Source organism: Solea solea, chromosome 19, assembly GCF_958295425.1.
Source record: "Solea solea chromosome 19, fSolSol10.1, whole genome shotgun sequence".
In the NCBI taxonomy this organism is placed as follows: Eukaryota; Metazoa; Chordata; class Actinopteri; order Pleuronectiformes; family Soleidae; genus Solea; species Solea solea.
In genome coordinates this window covers 14,018,749-14,040,953 of record NC_081152.1, presented here as the reverse complement: position 1 = coordinate 14,040,953, position 22,205 = coordinate 14,018,749, and the positions used below count along the sequence as shown (strand labels likewise).

The window sequence follows — 22,205 nt, the reverse complement described above, 5'->3', positions numbered from 1 at the left end:
TATTTGTATTTGTATTTGTATTTGTATTTATTTATTTGCACCATAAAAAAAACGACAATACAAAAAACAGAAATTAAAGAAGAATAGTAAGTGCAGGAGAGGTTAAAAAACCCTACATGGGCTTATAAGAAGCACCTCCCCAAGAAATATACACATTCAAAGGATAAATCAACAACAACAACAATAGGAGAAAGCAACAACAAATAACAACAAAAAAGGAAGCAATACAAGTGCCATTTTATAGCAGACACTCAAAGAAGTCAGAAATAAAAACATGGGTATGTATAAATATAAAATGATTGTATTTAACTGAGTGTATAAGCATGTAAAGAGATAATGATCCAATGACAAATATACTGGAAATATACTGGAAAAAAAACTATTAGGAACTTTGATTTAACAAGTAAGCTTTCAGTCTTAACTTAAAAGTATTGAGGGATGAAGATAATTTAACAACATGAAGATGGGAATTCCAAAGTATGGAGCCTCTGTGAGCAAAAGAAAACTGAGTATGAGTAGTGCGGCAAAAAGGGGGATGAAGTTTATCAGTCTGTCTGGTGTTATAAGAATGGACCTGAGAGTTAACTGTAAAGAATTCATGAAAGGATTTGGGCAGCAAGTGGGAAAGTTGAATATATTTATAAGTAAATACACATGATTGAAGTATATTAATATCGTAGACTGACATTATCTGAAGATTCTTAAACAGAGGGGCAGATGGAGACAAATAATTAGAGAAGGTGGCTAATCTAACAAATTTCTTTTGCGCGATTAATAATTTCTGTAAATTAGAAGGATAAGTGCTAGCCCAAACGATATTACCGTAACTGAGATGTGGATGAATTAAGCTATAATACAGTATATTTAAAACTTCCTGAGATATGAAATCACGAATTTTTCTGATGATACCAATGGATTTCAACACTTTATTATTAACAAGTTTAATATGTTCGGACCATGACAACCTCTCATCAATTAATACCCCTAAAAATTTGGTGGAGGAAACCTGGATTATATCATTATCCCCAATAGTGATTTTAGCGCTGGATTTACAATATTTTTTATTTTTTCCCGTAAATATAATAAAATTTGTCTTTTTTACATTTAATGTCAACTTATTTATCTGGAACCATTCAGAAAATTTAATAATGCCAGAATTGGCTTCACTAATTAAAGAATCAAAGTGACTGTGAGTCAAAATCAGATTAGTATCATCAGCAAAAAGTATTGGTAGCATCGTGGAAGAAACAGTTGCAAGGTCATTAATGTAAACAAGGAACAATAACGGACCAAGAATGGAACCCTGGGGGACACCATATGTCAACTGGGCTCTGGAAGAAGTACAACCATTGACATAAACAAACTGTTCTCGGTTTGAAACATAATTAACAAGCCAAATATATGAAATATCATGAAAACCATAACGATGTAACTTAGAAAGTAAAATAGTGTGGTCAACAGAATCAAAGGCTTTCGATAAATCTAAAAAAATACCCAAAGCATATTTATTGTTATTTATGGCTGTATTTCAATAATAAATTCCAACAAATGAATGGTCAATTATTCATTTTAGTATTTTTTTCAATATAATATAATATTATATAATATACAATATAATATAGTATAATATAATAATATAATATAATATAATATAATATAATATAATATCATATAATATAATATAATATAATATAATATAATATAATATAATATAATATAATATAATATAATATAAAGTCAAATTGTACAGTTATATGCATGACCACACGGCGAGGTTCGAATTTCCAAACTAGTAAAAGTTGTTCATTTATTTCAAGTAAATCAAGCCAAAAAGCCCTTTTACAGAATTTTTCAGAAAATTGTCCTCAAAGAAAATACAGTTTTTACATAGGAAACAATACGAAAATGGAAGAAACTGTCAGGGAGAGAGAGAGAGAGAGAGAATGACCTCAGAGTTGATCAGATTATCTGAAGACAAGCAATGGCTTCAATTAATTGAACAGTCAAATCTTAATCAAAAGCAACCAAAGCAATTATTCAAATAGGTTGAGGGTGAGGCACAAAAAAAGCTTTCAGAGATTCACAAAATGATCAGCTGCCGTTTAAAGAAGCTATCATTTTAAAACTGCATAGAGTCTGTATATATATATGTACATATATATATACATATACATATATATGTAAAGTTTACTGAGAGTTCTTTTTATCTAATGGCAATGGTCTTTGAACTTAAGGTTCAACATGGTTTGAGTGCACTCTAGTGGCCACATCATAATATTACACTTAATGTTTCCACCAGCTAATGTTTCACTTTTATATAATATATATTGTATATAAAAAGGTGAAAAAGAGAAGGTTGTATCTGAATGAATGTAGAGACATGATGATGATGATGATGGCAGAAAGTATAAGACACAAATGCTGCTACAAACTTTGAATTTAATGCAGTTTAGTCTGAATGTTAGTAAATATTCTGACTACTGTCTTTATTATTTAGCTTTGCTTTTTTAAAGAAAATAATATAACCATTTCCAGACATGGAATTTTTGTGCTGGAGCTGCACAAGCGTATGCATAGAAATCCACTTACAATCCTATTTACATTCATTCATATATTTTGTATTTAAACCATCCATTTGAGAAGCAAAATATTGTTGTTTTCCACTCCTGTGTGACCACACAGCCCCGTTCTCTTTGTGACAATACTTACGCATGTTTCTTTAACGCAACTATCGGAGTGTTAAAGGAAAAGAAAATGAACAATCTCTTTGAATCATTTGGACATAGGTTTGTATTTTCGTGATCCTGATTTGGTTACATTTGTGTTTTGGTCATGCATTCATTGTTGTGCTGTCTTAGTTTGTGCGTCATTTACTTCCTGCAGTCTTAAAATACTGCGCTTCCCAGTTGTTCCCTGCTGCACAGAACACATTTGTGTTCTTTTGTGTGGTTTTTTTCCATCTTTCTACGTGTTTGTATTTACCCTTGTGCTCTTTTGTTTTGATTTTGGCTTTTTTTGCTTGTTGTTTTCTGAAAATCAAGCCTTCATGATGTTTTTAAGGACCTGTGGAGTGAGCCGAGTTAGCATAATAGGACTAAAGTCTCTAAACATCGGCCCACAAGTAAACCCATTAGTGCTTGGTACACATTGTGTTGAGTTTGGCTGCTTTGGCTGGATTTTCCTGGGCTCAGGAAGGATCACAATCACTTACGTGACCAAAGTGCAACATGTTTACAAAGCCTGAACCTTTGGCCAAAGCTTTCACATGACCTCTTACTTCTAACTGCAAAACATCCACTCGTAATTTTGAAAAACAGCGTGTATGTGTGCATCTACACATGTGAAATGAGACAACACAGAAATGACAAGAGTGACTTCCGATAATGTTTTAGAAAAAAATCGTTTATTCAAAATCTCTCCGAAAACCACAGTGACAAAACCCACTTTAAAGTCTTCACGTCATGGTTTTCACTCCGGCTTTTCTTATCTTTTATCCTCATCTATTACTTTGTTTGTTGTGAAAGAATGAGGGGGAAAAAAGACATTCACACTCTCACATACACAACATGACACACACACACACTCTCTATTATCTCATCCTTCCTGTTCTTGCAGCACACTGGCACACACTTCCTGCTGTTTTATTTACTCTTCTTCTCTTTAGCAGGCTCCAGACTGCAGGACGGGCTGGAACTGTCCGGCCATGCAAATCTCCTCCTGCTTCTGACGCACGATGCGCTGCATGGCTGGAGGCAGGCCGCGCGGGTTCCTGGAGAAGACGATGGAGTAGCCGTCACTGCAGCTGCCGTCGTCGTTCAGAGTGCGGCAGGCGTAGGTGATGGCGTAGTTGTCGTAGTCGGTGTCGATGATCCAGTAGTTGTCACCTGGTGAGAGAGAAGAAAGGGAGAATTTAAGTAAAGAAAAAAAGGAATATGAGGGGTGTGTAGGCTACTGAGGTGTGCACTGCTGACCTCCACTGGACAGGTAGCTGGCCAGTCCCTGGTAGTTCATGAACATCTTGCCGGGGTTGGTCGGGTCAGGGACAGAGTACTGGGCAGCCATGTCAGCACACACCACCCAGAAGCTGCAAGAAAAACAACATAAATGTAAACATCTTAAGGTTGTTTTCTCTCCCATGTCGTGAAGACTGGAGCAGATATTTTGTTGAGTTCGCCCACATTCCTCTGTGAAATCCCATCGCTCCAATTTTCCTGATCCTTCATAATCCAGGGAAAAGTGTACTTACTGGTACCTGAGAACCTCACCTCGGGTCTGGCCCTGGAAACTGAATATTTGAACTGCCCATATCTTAAAGACTCAAGAGGGTCTTTGTGCCTCAACTGGCCCTTGACCCTTGATTATCAGGTGAGACGACCAAGGATGGACTTTCTGGAGTCTGTGATGAGTTAAGTTGAAAAGCTTTATTGAAGAAGAACTGAGACAATGCCCAACATGAACAACGAGCTGTTAGGACTTGGGCATCGTCTGTCATTCTGCGAGTGAATCTCAGATTTAAGGTTTATCTTTGGTTTGGAGGAGAGGAGAGCGGAGGGGTCAGGTTAAGAATTCTGGCACCTTCCTCTGCTGATACCTAGAGTCGACCTTGGGGAGGACCGCGTAGTTGAGTTATCGGTCTTTTGCCCCAGTTAGGTTAGGTTCAACAAAGATAGAATGAGGCACACTGTATACAAATGATGGCTGCCACGGTTACACAGAGGCCTTTGTTTGATTTGGCAGTTTCGGCTGGTCTATACTGAGTTGTGCTTAGGTATGTAAGTTGCTAATTTAAAGATTATATGATTTTACCTGCTGATAATGACAAAAAAGCATAATTAACTCCACACTGACCCAAACAGAGTGACGCGTCCTTTGGAGGAGGCGGTCATGGAGCCGTCATCATCGATGGTGTACTCGGCTGAGATGTTGTCCTGCAGGAACAGGCCCTCTGGGTCTTTCTTCTGCAGCGCGTACCACTTCCCTGAATACTGCAATAGAATAGATTTTTTTTTTACTTTCTCATAACATAAAATCCCTGCCGTGTGAATGTGTGAACGTGTATGCTTTTAAATGAACTCACCCTCTTGGGGTCAAAGTCCTGTTTGACTGAGAAGCTGTCCACGACGCAGGAGGCAGAGAGACAGCGCTCGACACAGGACACCAACACCAGAAGCAGGGCCAGCTTAGAGGATCCCATTCTGTGGGGAATAGAAGTGATCGCCAGGTCGTTTTATACAGATATGAGTTTCCTTTTCTTCATCCAGATGTTGAAAACAGGACCAACAAACAATATGTAACAGACAGTTAGATAGTGATGGCAGTAAACTGCATTTTCTTAGATTCTTAGAATATAATTAGACAAATACACTGATGAATATCTATTTTCCCAAAGCTGGTATAACAGGAAATATACACACATACATGCTTAGTGATTACTATATGACAGATAAGATAAAATAAGTTAAGAAATCCTAAAAGTAGAGGGTCAAAATCTTTGTTTCTTACCTGTTTTGAGTAAGAGTAGCAACAGAGATTGAAATTCTCGCACGGTTTCGAAGCAGTCCACCACAGTGAGTCTCGTGTTCGACGCTGCCTTTATATACACACTGCACAGACAAGCTTATGGCAGACTTTCATTGCTTGGAACTAAATAAGGTGCTTAAATCTAGAGGTAATCCTGTTGGGGTTGAAATCCTTACCGTAATCTGGCTTCTGTGTTCAAAACTACCCAAGATTTATTATACAAAAAAAACAGTTAAACCTTTATGTAAGTGGTGTGAAGTAGAATGAAACAAACACGTGTGTGTGCACACACACGCAGCAGCAGACAAATGATCCGTATTTGCTTGAAGAGTGGTGGTTGATTTTATTAAAATGATCACATTTATTATTTATTTAATGAGTTATGCTTTGTAGCTTGTTCATCTCGTTTTGTTGTTTACTTTAAAAGGAAAATGTGAAATGAAGGTGCAGTTTATGGCTGAGATGCTTTATGGCTGTCTGATGTTTGACTTATGAAGGGACAACAACACTCACACATGCTCACTGCACCATCTCAGAAAGTGTGTATCTGCATCACAATGAATATATACAGCAGATAATTACAAAATATCAGATCACATTACTAAAAAAAAGAGATTTCCAGTGTTATGTTTATTGTGCAGGTATTTTGACACAAAATTATTATTTATATATTCATATTTGCCATTCAGTAACAAGAACATAGTAGTGTGTGCTCTTATTTTTTCTTTGCTGTAGTATTTTATTTATGATTGTACAGCACTCATATAAATAAACTTTACTTAATTACTTACTTACTTACCTAATTTGACATATGTCTTATGCCAGGATAGCTTACTGGTGAGCGCAAGAATGATCACTTTGATTATGTTTCATTGTGATTGTAAGAAAATCATTTTTGCATTTTTAAAGAGACTTTGCACCTTGTTATTGTCGTTCATTAAATAAACAAAGTGGCTTACATCCAAACCCTCACAGACCTGTTCCCAGAGCTTAAAGTGCCACAGCAGATAAAGACTGCAGAAAAGCTCACAGTAAGCAAAAAAAACACAAAACATGTGACACAGCAGCAGCAGCAGAGAGAAGTTCAACCATAAAGTTCACATAACAATTCTGAATAGTCCTACATGTACAGTGTAAGTATATACATTAGCACCATTATGTGAGCTATATAAGGTTCTGTATAAGGAACATAATGTGGCAAAGGAACTGCACTGTATTTGAGAGACCAGGCTATTTTTTGCTTTGTTTTGACTGAACAGAGGATGTGTAATCTTCTGAGAGATAGACAGCACGTCTACCTCTTCCAGTTAAAGGGATAATCAGCTAATAATACCATCAGCACTGATAATACACTTAGATAAGGGCTTATATTAAATACGAGTTCGAGTGAGTTTTACCCACAGAAAAGATCTCACTGGCAGCCACTCATAAATGTAATCAGTCACTCAATAAATGAATCAGTCAGACTTTATTAATGTAGAACCTTTCATACAAAGAAATGCAACTCAAAGTGAAGTGCAAACAAAGACCCCACACCCCTGATTTCAGTAAAAACTGGAGACAAAAATTCTAAACAATGACCAAAACAGTGGGAATAAATTAGAATGAACAATTAGCATTGTGCTAAATCCAACATATTTACTGCCATTTATTGTATGTTCATTAATATGCATTGCCCCATCCAAATAAACATCAATTTAATGAATTACAAAATAATTTGTAAATGAAAAATAAATAACTATATCATAACTAAGAGTAATATAGTAAAAGATGTTTATCTAATAAAGGTAATCAAAGGGGGAAAGTGATGAGGTCAAATTATAGATAAATTAAGAAAATAAGAGTTTTATTAAGTGTAAGGAAGTTCAAGCAAAAACTAAAACATGACAGTGGATAAAATAATACGAAATGCTGTTATGTAGAATCAACGTCAATCGTAAGCAGAATGAAAAGTGGAAGAAATAAAATGTTTCAAATCACAAAATGAGGTCAAAAGTTCACATAAATAGACAAAGAATGAAACAGTGTACTGCAGTTGCCCTGGAGAGCCTCACGTGGAGGATAAAATGGTATAAAATTGCTGAAGTGAGATAAACAAAGCTCAGTTAAAAGTTTGCTTTTAAAAAATATTGATATTGTCTGCTGCCCTTTGATACAATCTCGTATAGAGAAGCTGAAACAGTGAAAGGAGGCTTCACTGTAGGGTTTTATTGTGATTTTGGGGATAATTAAAATGCCGCTGCCTGAAAATTTGAGGGATTACATGTTAAAACCATTAAATGCTTAATAACAATAAAAGGAAAGCCAGTAAACACTGCTGTACTTTTCATGCATAGTTGTGGCTACATTCTCTCTTTCACACACACAAATACACTGAACTATTGAACTCTCTGGATTAACTACAGTGGACACATGAGATTACTGCGGGTATGACAAACCATGTACTGACATTTAAAGTCATCTTACACTGGCTTTGTAATACTAATGTAGATCTTTCCTTTTTATACATATCAAATCAAATGTTTGAGTGAATCTTACACAGTTAAGTGTCTTCAGTGTGGACACAGACAGACAAACACACACATGAGACAGAGACTTGTAATCCCACAGCCTTAAAAAGGTTCGTTGACAGAATTAGTTTCACCTGGCATCTTTTTATAGTCCTGAGAATCCTTTGACCTTTAAATGGCTTGTTGACAGAAAGAGATTTACTATTCATCCTTTTTTATAAGGCAATAATGACATGTAGGAATTAGTGGAATCATATGAGGATTTTATTTAAATATTGCAACACAGGAAAGTCCTTATTGCCCATACATCAATATTCAAGCCCATTTATTAACTCTTTTTTTTTCACAAAAAATGACTGATCCTATTTATGTATCAACCTTTGAGCTGAGCAAACCTGTGAGCCCAAACATGACTTGTTCAACTGAGCTTTGCTAATAATAATAAATAACAATAATACTACTACTTATAATAATGATAATAATACTTTTATTTATAGATTTCAAGCAAGTTTGATTTGAAAATAAACACAACAGTCAAATAAATCATATCAATCATCATATTTTATCAGCTTCACCAAGTTTCAAACATAACATTGAGCTCTAGGTGCTTTACAACACAAAATGTGAAAGAAAAATAAGCATTAAATAACAATAATAAGAAGAATTAAATGAAACCAATTAGAAGAAATGAGGTGCATAAATACATAAATAAATAAGAATATGGTACACAATGTGCTTCAGACTTTGGGCAAATTAATATAAAAATAAATAAATAAACATCTGACAGGAGCAGATATTATAAAAAAGAAGCCCATTTTGTTTTCACACATTTGTTTCCTGGCATTTGTGTTTGTTCTGCACATGGAAAATGAATAGTTTCATAAAAGTTGTTGTTTTTTTTGTTTTTTTTCACCTCTAGTTCTGAGGAATTACAACGTATTCATCCCTACACGTGTGTCCACGACCTTCCGTCACACACTATTCTTGCTTCTTTGGCGCACCCTGCTGGCCCAGAGTGTAAAAGCACAAACATGAGCTCCATTATTCCGAGTGTGTGTTGGGTTCAGTCGTCATCACTGTTGTTCTGGGCATGCGTGCAACAATGTTACTGTAAATGCACGTGTAACATAGGAGACTGCTGCCACCCTCTGGTGACTGTCAGCACTGCAATTTATAGGAGAAGCTTTGCTCACACATGAGCACTGTGAGCCTCACTGTGAGCGAGTCAAGCTGTAATCTAGAGCACAATATGTAACAACACTTACAGGTTCAAAAGATGGATCAAAATTAGAGTTATTGATAAATATAAGTTCGTTGAGGTTTCATATGTGCTGAAAGTGGAGGGTGGAGATTGTAAGAAGAGTAAAACGTGGTGATTTGTAATTGTTAATTGTGGCATTAATGTCATTAATGAGGAGTTAGAGCGATGATTGTAATAAGGGGAGGTGTTATAAGCTCTGCTTCAGCCTTTACTCCTTAACTTTTCAGTAATTTTGTCCTGGGTTTCTTTGTTGCATTTGTTTTTCTTTTATAAGAAATGTAAGACTCACATTTTATACACAAATAAAACATAATTCATTTATTCATCACAGTTTATTTGACTGTTAAAGTAAAGGGGAAAAAACATGTATAAATGTATAACATTGTAGTGTTGCCTGAATGATTGCAGAACAATTTTATCCAACTATTGATTGTGTAGGTGGAGCAGAAATCTTGATATAATCAAAGTTTCTGTGAAGACTTTCAATGATGGTTTTGAGCCATAATGTGTATCATTCTAACCCAAAACCAGGCCATAAAACCCCTTCAAAAAAACCTTTAAAGTGAGGACCAGACAAAAGATCCTTACTTTCCCAAAATGTCCTCACAAAAATACACACAAGAACAAGAACACACACACTCACACACAGGACCTGCCATAATCTATTATAGTGGAAGCAGATTATCTATTTGACCTTTTGTTTAAGGTGTTTATGCAACCTTAATATAGACACACCTCCCTGTTCTCGATGAAACGATTCATTTACCTTTAAAAATGCAGACAATCTTTCTATTTTCCACCATGTGTGACAACTAACTAGCTGCTTCATCACTTTTCTACCATCTGTTTGTCTGTCTATATTTTTAGGGAGGGTTGGTCTCAACTTCCTACTGTTGTTGCCATGGAAACTCAGACAGCCAGTGCATGTATACAGTGGCAGTGTTTCAGTGGCAAGATAAACAAGGTTTATGCCAGAAGAGACGCTGTTTGATAAGGACTTAAAGAGCTTGTAAGCCGAGATCTGTGAGAGAGAATAAATACTGTGAATGATATACTGTATAAACAATGAAAAACAGACAAATCCAGCAGGAAAAACAGAATTCAATCTTTGTTTTGTGACACCTACAATGTAAGAAAGTTTATTCTACATCTGATCTGACTGCAAAAAAAAGAGTGAAAGTGGAAAAACTCACATTAAATCATGTTGTGCTTTCATTACACTTCGTTTCAGCACAGATTTAACTTTCAGACCCAACAACGTTTCAGTGAACGCCGATTCTGAGCGGCCACATATCTGATACCAGATGATCAGCTGACAAGTTTAGCAGAGGCAGATCCCTGCTAACCTTCAGCACTATCTGCTGATGACACAAGGATTGTTCAGATTCAGCCCTCTGCCTCGGGGCTTTCCCTCACGCTCAGCACACTCATACCTGCATTTGAATGTGCCCTCCTCTTTTTTATCACCCCTTTCTTGGTTTCCATGGGTAAGATCCATTTTTCTTCTCTTTAGAGGATAAGCTGCACAAACCTTTTTTGCTCACTTTTTTCCATTTACCTCTACAAAGAGCAGTTGGATGCAGCTCCTTTAGAGCAACTTTGGACTAGAGCGGGACCTCCGGCACTGAGCTGAATAAGGATAAGACGGGGGTATTTGGGGGGAAAAGGAGGAAGGAGCCATGAGTGTGAAAAAGGAAGACGTGGAGAAGTTCCTCAATGGGAATCCTGCATTTGCTAAACAGTACTTTGCCAAGACGATGAGCTCTGCCTCTATAGCGAAGGTATCAGGACTCTCTGAGAAGCAGATTGATTTCAGTCAGTTCCAGGAGCTCAGTCAGGTAAATTAAACACTTTATTTACTAGATTTCTGCAGAAGCTTAACCAGGACATTTTAACTGTAGTGGTCAAGAGCTACAATCTGTTTCTTTTAATCTTCTTTTTTAAGGTTGAGGAAAGCCAAATCATGTATGAGTTGATCAAAGACATGCAGGAGAACATCAACGTGGAAAAGGTGGTCTTCAAGATCCTGAAAAGGATCAGTGCTCTCATCCACGCCGACCGCTGCAGCCTGTTCATTTACAGGCAGCGGAACGGCATCGGAGAGCTCGCAACCAGGCTTTTCAACATCAACGCGGAGGCAGAGCTGGACGACTGCGTGGTGCCGCCGGACTCTGAGATCGTCTATCCCCTGGACTTGGGAATAGTCGGCCATGTGGCCCTGACCAAGAAGAATGTGAATGTGAAGGATGTAAAAGAGGTAAAAGAAAAAAATGCACCAATTACCTTTAAACCTAAGCTGCAGAATAATCTACTGTCACAGTGTAATTCATGATACAACCACCAGGTACTGCAGCTGCCCTCACATAGTACACATAGTAGCTTTAAGAAATACTTCATGTCATTTAATGTAGTCACATGGAACTCAGTCAATCTACCCTTTGTAGCACAACACAAACCACAGCACAGAGCAGATAAAAAGGATAACATTCTGCTTTGTGAAATAAATCTACAATTTTTATTTCAACTGGATGACGTTTAAGTGACAAAAGGGATCAAAACTAATCTTAACTGTGTCTTGAAGAACATGGAAAGTGTAAAAAGGTCAGAAAAAAGTGGGACTGTATGACTTTTAAATCAAAGCTTTCAATGACAAGCCTTACATTATTATTTATGTATTATGTAAACTCTTTAATAGACAATAACCTAATAGCTAACAGTTCAACCATCAGTATGATTTCTTCTAGTGCAGGTTTAATCAGATTGAGATTGTTATTTGTGATAGGAGATGTGGCTGAACTGTGATTTACAGAGTCGAAAACAGTCTCTGCATCTGAAGCGTGTAGTCATATTTACATGGATTATTAAAGAAAACTGAACGATCTATCTAATTGTTTGCAGGAAGTGTCACGTAGTTCCTGTTGGTTGCAGACAAGTGAAAGAAGCATTAGTACTACGAAGCTATACTTGACCAAGTGTGGGCCTAAATCCCCTTTCACACATAATCCATTTATTTCCAGATCCCATCAGCCTCTGGTCGAGCTGAGGATTAGACGCCCCTGGCATTTAGTCAGCAGGAATCTGAAACCGATCAGAAAGAGTTCACTCGTTTATACTGCCCCCTTTAACACTGTAGGAGTTTCACTGCTGAATTTCACATTTGCCCAGAATGGGGAATTCTATTATTACACATAATTAAAAAAAAAGTATATCTAGAGTATCCTACAACAATTCAATTTTAAATACTTTAGAAGATTTTATGTATACAGTGCCTAAAGCATTCCCAATGAAACATTATGTCAAGCTTCTCCATATGACCTACAAACTTGACTTGCTCTCTCTTTTAGGACCAGTATTTCAGCTCATTTGTGGATGAACTCACAGAATATGAGACCAAGAATGTTCTGGCTGCGCCCATCCTCAACGGCAAAGACCTGGTGGCAGTGATCATGGCTCTAAATAAAAGAACAGGGCCACATTTCACTGCTGAGGATGAAGATGTGAGTATAAACAACACACACTGAGCATTCTTAGCCTTGCCGTAAACCAAACTTTAAACCTATCTTACACCTAAGACCAGCCAAAATGACTCAAGTAAAAAATCATAGTTTCTATAACCATGAACCAGAAGACAGGTAGACTGGGATTTTTGGGTATTGATGAAAATTCTAATTTGAATGAGGGCTCAGAAAAGTATGTCACTACAGTTGGAAGGGAATTCCCTTTGAGGCGCCTGGTGGATTATTAAGGTGTTTAAGAGTGTGTTCCATTTATTATATCAGGTCATTAATCCATCACATGTTGTGATCCAAAAGAGGAATATTGTTGAAAGTAGGGATAAGCCTGAGGTGAAGACAGGTCAGTTATGTATGTGAAGAGCAGGTTAATAGCATAATGACAATAATGTCCAAAAAACAAGCTTATTTAAGCAAATCACTACTGAGGATTTAGCCGTATCTTTTCTAGATGCTTAGCCATGAAATATGTCTTATATGAACAGATAATGAAATCAAAAGAATACAAAATAAAGAAAAGTGGTTTACAGATGGAGAAATTACAAATGGCCGAATCAAAAATGAGGAGGCTATGGTTTGTGGGGAGTAAGACTTTCCAAAGAAAGATTATGGTGTGGTATCACATCAAATTCATCACAGCCTCATAATGGGACATTTATTGTATGTTGAACATTTGTTGAAGTGTGTTGAAGAACCTATGTTGTAAAAACATGGCTCATTCTTGGGTCATTAAAAACGATTTATGCCAAATGGAAATAATATAACTTAAGTTTTTACACACTGGACTTTCAAGTCAGCCTGGCTGTGTCATATAACTCTATATTACTTCTTTCTGTGTCCATTCAGCTTTTTTTAAAGTATCTGAAAATCGCCACATTGAACTTGAAGATCTACCATCTGAGTTACCTCCACAGCTGTGAGACACGTAAAGGAATGGTAAAGGACAGGACGCTATTACTCATTCAACTCAAATGCAGACACATGCATAAAGCTTTGTGAACTGACTGACCGTGTTGATGTCTCCCAGCTGCTGCTGTGGTCGGCCAACAAGGTGTTTGAAGAGCTGACAGACATTGAGCGACAGTTTCACAAAGCCTTGTACACAGTCCGAGCCTACCTCAACTGTGACCGCTACTCCGTCGGCTTACTGGACATGACGAAGGAAAAGGTACTCGTCCCGTATGAGTGACTTTTTCTTGCATTGAATTTTGTATTCATGCATTTATAACAATGTGTGACGGTTCTTTTCTTATTCAGGAGTTTTTTGACATCTGGCCAGTGTTGATGGGAGAACAGCCACCTTATGCTGGCCCTGTAACTCCAGACGGACGGGTACTTTCATGAATCTATCACTGTTTATCAGCACTCTTTTGCTTGAAGACATTTATGTACTTCATGTTCCTTTTTTTTGTCTACTCTAGGAGGTCATTTTCTACAAAGTAATTGATTATATATTACATGGAAAAGAAGACATCAAAGTAATACCGTAAGTTAATGTGTAGTTACTTTCAGATTTGCTTCAGGGTGGAAATGTAGCACCAACAACTCTCAAGCCTGTATTGTAAAAATAAAAGATGAAAAACAAGGAATAATCTGTCTGTCACACAGAAATCCAGCAGCAGATCACTGGGCCTTGAGCAGTGGCCTACCAACTTACGTTGCAGAGACTGGTTTTGTAAGTTGTTATGTCTCAACCATTTAAGACCAAGTTAGAGCACTTGCGCACTTCACTGAGACTGTTTTTCCCGTTCCCTGCTTAGATTTGTAACATCATGAATGCAGCTTCTGACGAGACGTTCAGTTTTCAGGTGAGAGACTAAAGGACAAAAAGCAGTAAAGGGGGACAAAAAAGTGCTGTATCTTGTTCTTGCTCATGTTCTTGCTCGATGTTGCAGACTGAGCCACTTGACAGCAGCGGGTGGACCATAAAGAATGTTCTCTCGCTGCCAATTGTCAACAAAAAAGAAGAGATAGTGGGTGTGGCCACCTTTTACAACAGAAAGGACGGAAAGCCTTTCGACGATCAGGATGAGCAGCTCATGGAGGTAACATTCATCACTCCTATACATTTTTAAATTCTGTCCCCCTGATACTGATTTCGTGCTGTTGATTTATCAGGCTCTGACCCAGTTCTTGGGCTGGTCGGCTCTGAACACCGACACTTACGACAAAATGAACAGACTTGAGAATCGGAAAGACATCGCTCAGGATATGGTGCTGTACCATGTCAGATGTCGGGATGATGAGATACAGAACATCCTGGTCAGTGCTTTGAATTTTATCTTCATCAAAAGGCCAATCGTGTCAGAACATAATACCCTCTTTTGTGGGGTGTTTTTGACTGAATTGTTGTCCTCTGTGTCTCAACACAGAACACCAGAGAGGTCTACGACCGTGAACCCAAAGACTGTGAAGAGGACGAGCTCCTCAGCATCCTGGTAGTACCAACCCTTGATTGTTATCTTCTATACGTTTGTGTGTTTGTGTGACACACTTCTCTTGAAGAACATGCCATGAAGGTGGCATCCATTTATTCTAACGCTGCTTTCTGATCATTTCCTTACCAAGAAAAAAGACCTACCTCCACTGATCAACAAGTATGAGATCTACCAGTTCCACTTTTCGGATTTCAAATGCACAGAAATGGATCTGGTGAAGTGCGGGATCCAGATGTACTATGAGGTTGGGGTGGTCAAGAAGTTCCAGATCCCTCAAGAGGTGATCTAGACACATGAGAAAACGCACACACTTTTTTTTATGTCCAAATTATGTGTAAGTTTCTGTCTTTTTATTTTTACAAACTGACAGAGTTATTTTTCTTTCTCATTGTTTTTCAGGTGCTGGTTCGGTTCATGTACTCAGTCAGTAAAGGCTACAGACGAATCACCTACCACAACTGGCGCCATGGCTTCAACGTGGGACAGACTATGTTTACATTATTAACGGTATTAGTGTGTGCATCATTTTACCTCTTTTTGCAACAGAAAATATTAAAATGTCTACTAATTCACCTATAATATCATACTTTTACTACCGGGAATGTTTTTCTGTGTGCTCAGACGGGAGTGCTGAAGAGATACTACACTGACCTGGAGGTAATGGCCATGATAACCGCAGGCTTCTTGCACGATATTGATCACAGAGGGACAAACAACTTGTACCAAGTCAAGTGAGTGCTGTTGGGAACTGTTGTCATCTATTTGATGTCAAATTAAACTGTTTGCGGCCAACAAATCAGTCTTCATGTAGGCTACAACCATCACTCTACTTATGTGTCTCACTATGAAACGATGCAAAATAAGTAAATATGTAAATTTGCATATGTATATGATCACATAATCCCATCGATTTCTCGAAACCAACAGATCTGGAAACCCTCTGGCTAAACTACATGGCTCCTCCATCATGGAACGACACCATCTAGAGTTTGGAAAGTTTCTCTTGGCTGATGAGGTGAGAAAGAGGAGGTGAACTAGAGAACACATATGTTACCTAAACCTCCTCCTCATTACTTATCTCCTTCCTTCCTTCCTTCTCAACCTGCAGACACTGAATATCTACCAGAACCTGAACAGGCGACAGGTGGAACACGTCATTCATCTCACGGACATTGCCATCATCGCCACTGACCTGGCTCTTTATTTCAAGTCTGTCGTTCTCTCATTAGCTCCATATGTTGCCTTTGTGTTGATACAGTTCAACATATATTAATGTCAAAGTTCCTCTCTGTGTACTTAAACCAGGAAAAGAACCATGTTCCAGAAGATTGTGGACCTTTCAAAAACATATGAGGAAGAGAAGAAGTGGGTTGACTTCATGTCTCTAGAAACAACCAGGAAAGAGATCGTCATGTGAGTTGAATAAAACACACACATACACAGATTAGTGCAGCTGTCATTTTAAGGAGTTCCCATTCATTATCCCAACATTAACCACAACCAGACATAAACCTAAATTTAACTAGTCAGAAATGAGCTTCTGCCAAACACAGTTTTAATTCCCTGAAATTTACTCTGATATAAAAAAATCTTTATTATTCCAGGGCTATGATGATGACCGCATGTGACTTGTCTGCTATCACAAAGCCTTGGGAGGTGCAGAGCAAGGTGAGAACACACAACAGTTTAGTACATTCTGAGCCAGAACTTGAACTACTACATTTTCAAATTCAAATACAACATACTGTATGCTCTTTAACTAGACCATATTATGCATTTTTGACATGCAACTGCAACTTTAAACACACCTCAAGGATGAGTGTTGCTGTTGTTAAGGAAGTCTGAGGGTTTGTGCTTTTAATTTGTCATTGATTGGGGTGTTTTAATATTTGTCGGTTATGGATTCCAAATGTTTCTTTCTCTGCAGTGAATAAACCTGATATGATTTCATAAAGGAGACTCTCTTTCCTTGTGTCTAGGTTGCCTTGTCTGTAGCGGCAGAGTTTTGGGAGCAGGGTGACTTGGAGAGGACAGTGCTGGAACAGCAGCCTATTGTGAGTTTACAAATTATAATAATGTGTGAATGTGTGTTAAAATGAGGACACATTGTCACCAGGGGGAAAGGAGGGCTTTCTGTGGTGTAGTCTGCAACAATAAAACCATAAAATAGAATTAAATACACACCAATATTTCTCATATTACTTAGTAACATCATCATATGTGCTGTTTTATCCAACCACCATTTAAAAACCTTACACTCAGAATGATGTTTAACAGATTTAGTTTAGCAGATCTTCACATCAGAGAAGATAAAACCAGATAATAGACACTTCTTAAAAATATACATGAATATACTGAATATATTGTTTTTGACTACTGCATATGTTTTTGTCCCTCCCACCAGCCCATGATGGACAGGAACAAAGCAGATGACCTTCCAAAGCTACAATGTGGTTTCATTGACTTTGTCTGCACCTTCGTCTATAAGGTGATATTTCACCCTGATTAAACTAAACTGTGTTATCTTTGGTAACCTTTTCTTTTAAAAGTACATTATTGGTCTCTCTCACTTTTCTGTTCAGGAGTTCTCCCGCTTCCATCCACAAATCCAGCCCATGCTGGATGGCATCCTCAATAACAGGAAGGAGTGGAATGCCAAGAAAGAAGAGTATGAAGCTAAACTCAAAGCTATAGAGGAACAGACGGCTGCTAAAGACACAACTGCTGCAAGTAAAGGTGCAGTGATTCTCTGAAACAGTCACACAGCAGTGAGGGATTACTGGATAGTTGTTTACTTTAAATTACTGCTAATTCATCTGGTGAAGCCAGTGCCAACATTTCTTACATAAGAAATCTGAAATTGTGCTATTTTTCAGTCTCTTTCACATTTAATATTACATTTTAATGATAACTTGATTTTCTTTCATCTGTTGTTATGTTTTCTTTGTCCACCAGCTGCTGCAAACAACCCTGGTGGTGGAGGCTCCAAAACCTGCTCAGTGTGCTAGAATGTGAGAAAAAAAGCTGTGTCCACGTTGGAGTGAGCACGGACTGACCTCAGAATTGCAGCCAGTGAGGAGATTATCATCACCAAGGAGATAATTGTTATATTTTAAAAGGACAATAAGCAGGTGAGCCATGAATAAATAAATACATCAGGGAATAACACGGTGGATTTTGATTTGCATCAGTTTCCTGATGTTTGAGGATTCACTATGAATCCTGTGAAGGTGAACGTTCTAAACAAGTGTGCTGCGACGTTCTTTTAAGGCAAAGTCATCATTCTAGGCTGATGTCATATTCGTTTGAAATATTATGTAAATTGTACATTAATGTCATATTCAATTTAGTGTTTCTGGATGTGAATTCAGACAGTAAGTAGATAGGACTGTTACTGAACCACTGTACATGTTCTCCAAAAGTGATAAAGTCATGTTACTACTTCCAGTCACTCCACATTTACACATGAGAGTTTGTTTACCTCGATAGCAGAGAGCCAAAAGTAGATGACGACAAGCTCAGGGCTGTTTATAATTCCTTCTTCTTTTTTTTTTTGCTTCAAATTTCTTAAAAATGTGTAGGGACAATGAGATGCCGTTAAAGAAATGTACCTTTAACGTGTGTAATCAGGCCTGTAGTTGCTTACTCATGATGCCTTCTTACTGTACATACATCTGACAGAGTAGCTGATAATGTTGAGGAAAATTAAGTATGAATAAGTCGTTAAGTTGATAAGCATAAACCAGTATCTAAGTTGTTGTTCTTCATTAATTAAAAAAAACAAAAAAAAAATAGTTATTAACCCCTTATAGAAATGTCTTAATTAGGAGCAGGGGTCAAACATAGTGCTCTCCTCCTGAGAACTAACTCGAGTTACGAGGCCATGGTCTTTAAAATACAAACTGATGCATTTTCATGTGAAGGGGAATGAAACACAAGTCAAAAGCAAAAAACAAAAAGAAAGTGAAATAAAAGACCAGGAACCAGAAGTGTATATACTTTCCCCTCCTTTTGTAAATATATATACTATATATTATTATTTTTCTAGTTTAAACATAGTAGATGCTTTTCTTTTTTGGGGTTAGCCATGTTTGCAGGCACTGGAGAATGAGTTATTAGTTTATTTCTGTTATTTATCAAATAATGGTTTTATCATGCTTGCCTCATACTGATGTACAGGTATCTGAAGAATGGAAGAAAAAAAAAGCACAGGTTTATCAGAGATGACCAAGTTGTACTAGACTATACAGGCGGTACCTTAATATATGCAGATATACATTTTTTTTTAATAGACTACTTACATTATGGTCAGTATTTTGAAGCCTGCCTCTTCATGTGAACCATGTGTACAATGACAACCGAAATAAAGCAACTTTTTATTTTCAGGTATCTGTGGATTAATTATCTGTGATAGTAACTGGAAATAGCTTAGAAAAGACATAATAATGACTGAATATGGATACTTGTAGTTGACCAGCTGCTCTAAAACATTTTTACTTTAAGTGTAGCAACATGAAATGAAGTAAACTCATATTGGCAGTCTGGCAGCACTAGTATTATGAACTATCTAATGCTATAATGCAATGCAGAGCTCACACTGAAGGTTACAATATTATACAACACGGAAGCATATTAGGGGAACACTTTCTGTCTGCACTGCACTTTCTACTGCTGGTCCCTGACCCTAATCCTGGGATTGTTGCTAAAGTAGGCTGGGATTACAAGCATGCTGTAGCCCCAGGCTCGCATCCTATACTGAAGGACAGGTATATACACACCTGAAGCATGCACACGCGCACAGGTTTGCAACGCTATCCTTAGGACACTGCACTGACATCCACTCATTTGGACAGCCTAAACAAAGCAATACACCTCCCCCTGAATCACAATCAGTTAAGGTCTAATCCCAACCTTACCTAACCACAACTCAAATCTTCGCTCTAAACTTAATCAGTTCCTCAGAAATTACGTTCTGCCTCATTAGGACTATCTTTTGGTCCTTATGAGGACTACTGGTCTTGATAATGTCATGTGTTTATGCCAGGAAAGGTCCTAAAGGGGTAACAAATACAAAGACACGCACACCTGCTCTGGAGGAAACCTATAGTCTGTAACAATAATAAAAACTTGGTTGGATATTTAGTTTTTACTTGATATCATTTAAAAAATAAATAACACAAGAACACTGATTATTACATGAAAAATAAGTTCTGTTTTTATTGAGTTGAAAACACAACAAGACTGGTCCAGGGATGGTTCATTTGAGGATAGTGTCGGAATTTGCTGCAGAGAAAAGAAGGGGGGGGGGTGTAAATAAAATATTGTTGATGAATGCATTTTAGTATGGGTGTCTAATGATGAACCATACCAACAATTAGGGCTGATTTTGTGCTACATGACCATGAATCTGTATATATTACCTTCAGCCAGTTGTTTCTCGATGCGCTCCTGCTCTTCTCTGGTCTTCTTCTCTGCCTCCTCAATCCTCCTCTCCTCCTCACCAATGGGCTTCAGGTATTCTAAAATTAGAACACATGTCTGTTGTTAATACACACAAATTAAACATATGACATCTCATCAAAAACCCTGTCCACTGCTCTAATGTTACTGATGATGGTCTCCACATGTGTTCAGGGATCAACATCTATTTATCAGTCATTTCCTGGTAAGGATTGCACCTTTAATAAGCCACCTGTAACACAACTTACCAAACCTCTGTTTTCCATAGAAGACGCCAAGTAGCAGAGCAGACCACCTGGCAGTCTGAAATTACAGAGATAATACGAGTTACCTACGGACACAATTAAAGGCTAACCAGTTAGACCATAAGGGCTGCATTAGTATTTTACATTAACACATTAAGTGACATTGAGCACCTTTTAACAAACCAAACACCTATCACTGTACACACACCACGCTGAGTAGAGACGAGGGCGAAGTTCACCTGCTTTTCTTTGCTTGTGATTTATAAAGCCGGTTAACTGTGTTCTGACTGAAATTGCACACTTGGCTTATTTTAGAACTATACCTCATAACTGTAATCGTGAAGCTCACATCAGTCTGCTGTGAAAGGTTCCAGGTTTTCCTGCAGACTGTGGTTCACCTGTATAACCCTGTCAATGTCACTGCTAGCAATCACTGAATAGCATGCTAACTTAACAGCGTACAGTGGCGATTATTTAGCGGGTAGCTGATGACAATGGGATATTATGATTCTTAAATTCACACATTTCTCCTATATATGAAAAACATATTTCTAAAACATTTCGGGTCGAGTAATGATGCATGTTATTACCTTAATGAGCGGCGACACAGCGACAGGAGGAACCATGGTGAAACGAGAAGAGACTTCCGGTGAAGGGCGGAAGTACGTTTTTATTCCAACCAGTGGGGCACAAGTTGTACTATTTAGCTCATTTTGTTTTCCCAAAACGTTGACTTTTCAACATTTGTCGTTTTTCTTTCCTTCAGTTCAAACAAAGAATATTCTCAGAGTGGATTAATGAACACCAAAAGGTATTGACGCATGTACTCACCCGGTAAATAAACATAACATTATCAAAATGAATAATTAGGTAGGTTACTTTAAATTAGCTCATATTAGCTCAGATGTATTTATTTTTGCCACTTGTCATTCTGTACATTCATCATATATCACAATTAAGATTATATTATTCATAAAACCTGATCCATTGCAAACTATTTGATTACATTATTTGTATACAACTTTATACAAAAGGGCCTATTTATAGTTTGCAGTAGAATGCATCAGATTGTGTCAAGTGCACTTATATAGTCATGTTAAATGTTGTCTAATGTCTAATTTAAATCATGCGATGCATAACGTATTTTATTGCTGTTAGTTTAGGAGATATGACATGATGTGACTCCTATCGCACCTGGGACCACACCTCTGGTGGACACAAGTAAGTATTAAAGCTTTTTGCCTTGTTTTGTTAATAGT

General features: G+C 37.5%; 2 protein-coding genes across 2 annotated transcripts; one reads left to right on the top strand and one right to left on the bottom strand.

Annotated features, from left to right (window-relative positions):
- Nucleotides 1–3,384: 3,384 nt before the first annotated feature.
- rbp4l (retinol binding protein 4, like) lies at nucleotides 3,385–5,609 on the bottom strand. Its single transcript, XM_058617503.1, has 5 exons — nucleotides 5,503–5,609; nucleotides 5,078–5,195; nucleotides 4,849–4,985; nucleotides 3,972–4,084; nucleotides 3,385–3,884 (listed from the first exon to the last, which is right to left on the bottom strand). The coding sequence occupies exons 2-5, from the start codon at nucleotides 5,192–5,194 to the stop codon at nucleotides 3,661–3,663; spliced, it is 591 nt and encodes a 196-aa protein (XP_058473486.1). The 5' UTR covers nucleotide 5,195; nucleotides 5,503–5,609; the 3' UTR covers nucleotides 3,385–3,660.
- A 5,067-nt stretch (nucleotides 5,610–10,676) lies between these two features.
- On the top strand, nucleotides 10,677–19,109 carry pde6b (phosphodiesterase 6B, cGMP-specific, rod, beta). The gene is made up of 23 exons (XM_058617346.1): nucleotides 10,677–11,129; nucleotides 11,237–11,548; nucleotides 12,636–12,788; nucleotides 13,650–13,739; nucleotides 13,831–13,971; nucleotides 14,061–14,135; nucleotides 14,225–14,289; nucleotides 14,412–14,478; nucleotides 14,564–14,611; nucleotides 14,699–14,848; nucleotides 14,922–15,065; nucleotides 15,176–15,241; nucleotides 15,372–15,521; nucleotides 15,641–15,748; nucleotides 15,863–15,972; nucleotides 16,169–16,256; nucleotides 16,350–16,450; nucleotides 16,547–16,654; nucleotides 16,846–16,909; nucleotides 17,221–17,295; nucleotides 17,646–17,729; nucleotides 17,824–17,977; nucleotides 18,197–19,109. The coding sequence occupies exons 1-23, from the start codon at nucleotides 10,971–10,973 to the stop codon at nucleotides 18,247–18,249; spliced, it is 2,565 nt and encodes an 854-aa protein (XP_058473329.1). The 5' UTR covers nucleotides 10,677–10,970; the 3' UTR covers nucleotides 18,250–19,109.
- Nucleotides 19,110–22,205: the final 3,096 nt, after the last annotated feature.